At 41.4% G+C, this 7,158-nt stretch overlaps 1 protein-coding gene across 1 annotated transcript in view; it reads right to left on the bottom strand.

Annotated features, from left to right (window-relative positions):
• LOC144691330 (NACHT, LRR and PYD domains-containing protein 3-like) overlaps positions 1–6,061 on the bottom strand; it is a 30,735-nt gene extending 24,674 nt beyond the window's left edge. The window contains exons 1-3 of the mRNA XM_078559331.1: positions 5,878–6,061; positions 5,707–5,772; positions 472–2,209 (exon numbers count right to left, since the gene is read on the bottom strand). Of these exons, the coding sequence (XP_078415457.1) occupies positions 472–2,209; positions 5,707–5,772; positions 5,878–5,983 (1,910 nt within the window). The 5' untranslated portion in view covers positions 5,984–6,061. The remainder of the gene's footprint in view (positions 1–471; positions 2,210–5,706; positions 5,773–5,877) is intronic.
• Between the last annotated feature and the right edge of the window lie 1,097 nt (positions 6,062–7,158).

Genomic DNA, 7,158 nt, shown 5'->3' on the forward strand with positions numbered 1-7,158 from the left:
TGAAAGGTCTTTTTTCGTAATTATCTAAATTTAAGATATTTCACCTGCCCGCCAGAAACAATTTGATTAATTATGATGATATATAGGACTTATTTTCCTTGTGATGAGTACAGCTTACAGTTGATATGGTTTATAATTATTATTATTTAAGTTATTTTTATCTCCACTGGTGTTTATTATCCTTAGACTAACTATATTATTTTCCCTTTGTATATAATTAGCACTATTTCTTATCATCAAAATCCCACGCTTAAATTATTTGATTCACCATTAAGTATCCCAACAATTTGTTCTCAAAAGTATTATTCTTATTTTCTAATTTGGAATTTTACACTCATCTTATGTTGTAAAGTTTTTTCTGACTCTGCCTCTTTTTTCTTGAACTGGAAGTTATTTATTTTTTCATTTATAAGATAGTAAATTTTACTTCAATAATCAAAATACGAGCTCCAGGACCAAACAAGCAATTACCTCAAACTCTGATATTTGTACTGAACGTTTTCCAGCCGCTGGAGTCCTTCACACTGAATGTAGCACCTCTGTAGATTGAGGTGTTTTATTGTATCACAGAGTCCAAGGACATGAGACAGGACCGCACAGTCAATCGGGGTCAGTCGCAATCCACTAAATGCAAGTGTTCCAACAGATCCCACTGTGGCCTGAGCCAGTGCTTTATTCTGAGACTCAAACAGGTAGTGGAACGCGTTCAGGAGGTTCCTTTTAACAATTTTAGTCCCTCCATTTTGAAGCTGACCGTGAACATTCTCCTTCACCCAGTCAATCAAACGACAGGTTGTTTGATGAAGAAATAGACTCAGAAACTCCTCCAAGGGCCGAGCTGACTGTGGGGAGGAGAGACCAGCAACAAAACGGAAAAATATCTCAAATCTCCCATCTTCTTCACTGTCCGCTTCACTGAGGAGTTTCTGTATGTCCTTGGGATCGGGAGTCAGGAATTGAGCGAGTGCAGCTACAAACTCTTGGATGGTGAGGTGTGGGAACGTGTAAACCACACTCTGGACAGAATCATCTCTCTCCAAAAGTTCCATCAGGAACCCAGGCAGGAACTGGGAAGTTTGCAGATTGTACTTGATCAAATCTCCATTTCTAAACACAATCTTCTTCTCAGAGACTCCTGTGAAGGCCATCTCACCAAACTTCAGGAACACATCACGGGGGCTTTCAATCTCTCGGCCATGGTTTTTCAGAATGTTGTAAATATAATAGGCATATAGCTGGGTGAAGGTCTTGGGAACTTGCTGCTGTTTCCGGTCTCTTTGTGTAAAGAAGGGGCCCAGTGACAGACCGAGGATCCAGCAGTAGGAAGGGTAGTAGCACATGGTGTACAGGATCTCGTTCTCCTCCACGTGTTTGAAAACAGCTGCTGCCACTGCCTGATCTTCAAAAAACTTGTTGAAATATTCCTTCCGTTCATCACCAACAAATCCCAGGATTTCAGCCCAGACACTAATCTCAGCCTTTTCCAATAAATGCAATGCAGTGGGGCGGCTGGCCACTAGCACTGAAAATCCTGGGAGCAGCTTGTGCTGCATTAAACTGTACACAATGTCGGACACTTTACACCTGCATTCAGGATCTGTACACATGAACTGAGGCTCTGTATTTCTCCGATTGTCAGCAAAATCAATCCTGTCCTTGAATTCATCCAAACCATCGAATATAAACAGCAATCCCTCTGGGTTCTTCCAGAGCTCTCGCAGAACATTCCCAAAGTAAGGATAGAAAAACAGTATCAGATTCCTCAGGTTTATTCTGCAGTTAATGGTGTTCAAATCCCGGAGTTTAAAACTGAAAACAAATTGAAAGTCTGGGTATATTTTCCCAGTGGCCCAGTCATAAACCATCTTTTGTAACTTTGTTGTTTTTCCGATCCCTGGGACTCCACTCACTGCTGCTGAACTCCCAGATTTGGATTTTCTCAGGGAAAAACTGCTCTGGAACAATTGATCAGTTCGGATTTTTTCCAGTTCTCTCCGGAGATCTTTCTTTCTCCACTCTTCATGGTCCCGGCCTCTTGCCAACAGTTCATGTTCTACAAGTGTCCGATCTCGAACATTGGAAATGATCGTTAGCTCAGCGTATCGATCAATCAGCTGGAAAATCTTAACCTTCTCCTTTATTAGGATACTGTTCACTCTCAATGCTTCAGTTTGTAGCCGGAGGATCTCCTTGTGTTTCTGTTCAACACCTTCAATTAAAGTAGACAGTAAATGTTAGTTGTAAAACATAAAAGGCTTCTCAATATGATTTTGCTGAATAGATTGATTCATTTTATGGTTTCAATCAAAGTTTCTGCTGGAATTAAAGCTCAATTATTGGAAACCTCGCTTGAAAGTGAGCAATGACCAAGAAAAATTTAAAGTCGTCACTTGGTTCTAATATTTACTGAACATGGAGATTTTACAAAGATGATATTTTCTGTCTGATGGTTAACACTCTCTGACCTGCCTTTACTCTGGACACTTCATTACAAATCCACAAAGGCCCTGGTTATATGGTGGTAGATGTTCTTGTCAATCAGTTTATGAAATCCTCAGCGAAGCCAATCTTCTGCAGCAATGGTAAATAGGACATTGGGTAGGAGTGGGAGAGGGAGTGAGTGTAATTGTTCAGGAGTCCCACTGTTATTGTAACCTGCCTTCAGCAAGTTATCTTTGATATCACTGTGCACTTGGAGAGCAAGATTCCTTCTGGTATTCTGTCAGGCTGTGGGCAGGTTATCTGAGATATTAGGGCCGATTGGCTCAGTTTTCTGGGCGGCCAGTGTGGATCAGGTTGGTGCCAACAGCATGGGGTTCGATTCCATTCCAGCTGGGGTGGATCTTGGACCTGCCTCCTTGCCCTACCGTGGTTTAGCTGTGAGTCGGACCTGCCTTCGGACTCGAGAACTCAAAAAGAATAATCCTTTTCCTGTTGTCCTGCGTTTCAGAAATCGCTAAAAAATTTTCAGGAGTTTTACACATGCATACATTGGTTGTGTTTTTATAATAGTCTTGTCATCTTACTGATCAGAACTTGAAATAGAACAACTACCTACTTCACTCCATGTAACATTACAGCAGTAACATTCACAGTTCATTTGAACTGTTTACAAATAATTAGTTTTGCTTCTAGTTTCCCACAATGTAGTTTTGGGAAATTGAAAATATATTTATTGTAATTATTACATTGGGTTCAAACACAACCCGTGAATTGTAGGATTATTCTTTGAGTAGAATAGTGTGCTCTCTTTCACCGCCATGAGGAAATGGGTCAGTAGATTCACAGTCACCCTGAATATTCCCTTTTCCTCACATTTCTCCACATTAATGTTCTGTTGTGTGAATATCTGTAGATATTCTCATTTCGGATCAAAGACTTTCTGACCTCTCATCCTGTTCCGTGAAATAATAAAAATGTAATGTTTCAAATTTCATTAACATTATCCATACCATTTAAAAAGGGACAAATAGTGGAAGGGATAATAAGGAATGTTCTTTATGATCACTGGGAAAGGGAAGAGGCCATTAGAAATTCACAACACAACTTCAAAAAAATTAGCTTGTGTCCAACAAATTCGGAGGAGTTTATAGAGGAAGTCACTAGGATAGGACATGAGAGAAATCTGGTGGACATTGTCACTCTAGACTTTCAGAAAGCCTTCGATATGCATCCGCACACTAGGTTACTTCATTTGATGGAGTGTGAGTTGAAATTTGAAGCTCTGGATTAGGAAATCTCTTCAATCCCAAACCTCAAATTTAATTGGAAGATATGTGACAAGTGATCTCTCCCGAGGGTTGGTCCTACACCCATGACTTTAACAATCTGTATTCATGACCTTTACCAGGGAGAAAATATGAATCAGGAGCACAAGTAGAAGGGTGTTAGGAGTACAATATATACGTTTTCAGCTGACAAAAACATCGATTTGAAGATTAAGATAGTAGAGGGCGATCAAATCCAATAAAACGTTTAGATGTGCTACAACTGTGGACACACATTGGCAAACAGTGTTCCATTCAGATAACTGTACCTCATACATATTTATTGGGCCAATATTGAATACAAGCATCACTTGCAGGGAACAATACTGAGACAGGGTGAGATAAAAACGATCTTGGTGCTACTGTGTACAGATCACTGAATGTTCATGATCAGTGCAGAAAAACTGTAGTTAAAGCTAACAAAGTATTGAGTTTATATTGATGGAACAAATCAGTGTTAAACAAGGGCTATCACATTGCCTGTACAGGTTCCTGGTCAGACCACATCTCAATAGTATGCACAGTTTTGGTTACCCCTACGTGTTAGATAATATAGTGTCATTGGAAAAGTTCCAAAGGAGAGCTGCAGGAATGATTCCCAGCTTAGAGAAGCTCAGCTACTCAGACAGGCTCAAGGGTTTTAATTTGTTTAATTTCAAGCAGCAAAGATTTACGCTAATTTACAGAGGCCTTGTAAATACATGAATGCCTGGATAGAGTCCCTAATTGATAGATGTTGCTAATTTATCAAATTGGGGAGGACTAGTTTAAACTATGTAAGTGTAGGAATAAACAGCATGTTCAGTGTTTCCTTTCTCTGCCCGGAGAACTGAGAACCTTTTGGAATGAGTTTCCAGTTGCTATGGTGGGTGCTGACTCTGAAGAGGGAGCTGGACCAGTTCATGACTTGGACAGAGATCGCATCATGTAGAAAGTAACAGGCTTATAGCTATCAAGTGGACAACGCGATTTCCTGAATTGGATTCGATGAACTGAGGAGGTCAGAGAAGAATACGAGCAGAATTGTACTCAAACACAATCTGTAACCTCATGGCCCAGCGTCTCCCCCACTCTACAAATACCATCAAGCCAGGGGTTCAATGAAGAGTGCAGGAGGGCACGGCTAACAAGGAGCAAGTAACATTCACGCCGCACAAGTGACAGGCAATTACCAGCTCCTACTAGAGAGAATCCAACCATCGGCCCTTGATGTTCATTGATGTTACCATCATTGAACCCCCCCACTACCAACATCCTCGGGGGTTACCATTGACCAGGAAGTGAACTGGACTAGCCACAAAAATACTGTGGCTACAAGAGCAGGTCAGAGGCTAAGAATCGTGCAATAAGTAACTCACCTCCTGACTCCCCAAAGCTGTCCACCATCTGCAAGGCACAAGTCAGGAGTGTGATGGAATACTCCCCACTTGCCTGGATGAGTGCAGCTCCCACAACAGTCAAGAAGCTGGACACCGTCCAGGACAAAGCAGTCTGCTTGATTGGCACCACATCCACAAACATTCACTCCCTCCACCACTGACGCACAGTAGCAGCAGTGTGTACCATCTACAAGGTGCACTGCGAAACTGACCAAGTCTCCTTAGACAGCATCTTCCAAACCAACGACCACTACCTCCTATGAGGACCAAGGCAACAGATAGATGGGAACACCACCACCCAAGTCGCTCACCACCCTGGCTTGGAAATATATCGCCATACTTTCACTGTCGCTGGGTCAAAATCCTAGAACTCCCTTCAAACAGCACTGTGGGCGTACCTACACCACATGGACTGCAGTGGCTCAAGAAGGCAGGTCACCAACACCATCTCAAGGGCAACTAGGGATGGACAATAAATGCTGACCCTGCCAGCGAAACCCACATCCCGTGAATGAATAAAAAAAAGTGAAAGGGTTTTAAATGTCCATTTCATCTCTTACCTTTCAGGTGACTGGGTACTTCAGATAAGCCTCTTCCAATGTTCATGTAATCAAATGGATCAGAACCTGTTTAAAGCAATTAACTGTCATGAAATCAGATCTGTGTAATGTTATTGCAAAATCTGCAATGTTTGAATCTGAAATTGAATTCACTGTGTGATTTTACCGTACCAAGTTCCTGTATGTCTTTTATTATTTTATCCAACTTTGGGACCCCATGATGCACTTTCACAAAGGATTCCCACATCACCCTTCGGGCCCGAGAGCCTTTCTCCATCACCAGACTTAGGAGAAGCTTGGAACTCTCCGCCCGGTTTCCCTTATCCGTGAGCTCGGTGACTTTCTGCAAAGAATAATAATGAATATATTGAGGATCAGAGTGAAAGATAAACACTGAGAATGAGAAGGAAAGGATCTGCTCAGTGATGGCATTTCCAATTGTTTTGAGCCCAATAAACAGTCACTGGGCTGAGAACTGATACATAATGAACATTCACTAAAAATCATCTTCATCTCATTTCAGTCATTAACAGCAAATAAATGTGAATAAACTAAGCCAGAAGTCTGAAATACATTTTGGGGGGAGTGAGGAATCATTGACAATCTGCAGTATTTTAATGTGATCAGTGTGATGAGTTTTCTTTGTCAAATTAGTGATTGACAATATGATCCACTTGTTTCCTCACACTGACTTCTTACTGTTACAGTTTCTCATTTACTCAGCAAGAAAATAGCAGCAAATCAGATCTCTGGTGGAGGGGAAGAGACAATTCTGGTCATTAAGTTATTTTTACAGAAGAATGGGAATCTTAAAACGAAAACTGGCAGAGAAATCACCATTGACTGAGCCAAACCAGTACTGTTGATTTATTTGTCAGGAGAATCGACCAATAATAATGGTGAAAAATCCAATCAATCCGATCAATTTCCCCCTCAGTAACTGAAAGTTCAGAAGCTTGATATTTTTGCAAATTTGCTACGAGTATGAAAACTTGGTAAGGAGTGGGAAGTGGATAGGTTTTGAGAGTGAGTGGGACCCAAGATAACTGAACACTGTGGTGGTGTGAAGTAGAGGCTGCTCATAAAGCCAGAGTCAGAGCAATGGAGAAATTCCAGTGGGAGGTTTCAGGACTCGAGCAGCTTACAAGGATCGAAAGGGTCAAGGTCATTAAGTTATTTAAACAGAAGAATGGGAATTTTAAATTGAAGGCATCTGAGTACTGGGAGATATGATAGGTCTGTGAGCACACAAGTGATATCTGGGACCTGGAGTGGTTCAGGGTAAAGGCAGCAGAATCTGAGTAGCTTAACATTCCAGAGGTTGCAAGGTTACCTTGGTTACCTCCACACTCAACTGTTCCAAATCCATGGATGAAGGTTGAGGAGAAGTGTTGAGATAGGGGTAGAGACTTGTAGTGTTATGCGGAGAGAAATAGGACATTTTTGTGCTGG

The sequence above is a fragment of the Cetorhinus maximus genome, chromosome 16 (genome assembly GCF_964194155.1).
Source record: "Cetorhinus maximus chromosome 16, sCetMax3.hap1.1, whole genome shotgun sequence".
Lineage (NCBI taxonomy): Eukaryota > Metazoa > Chordata > Chondrichthyes > Lamniformes > Cetorhinidae > Cetorhinus > Cetorhinus maximus.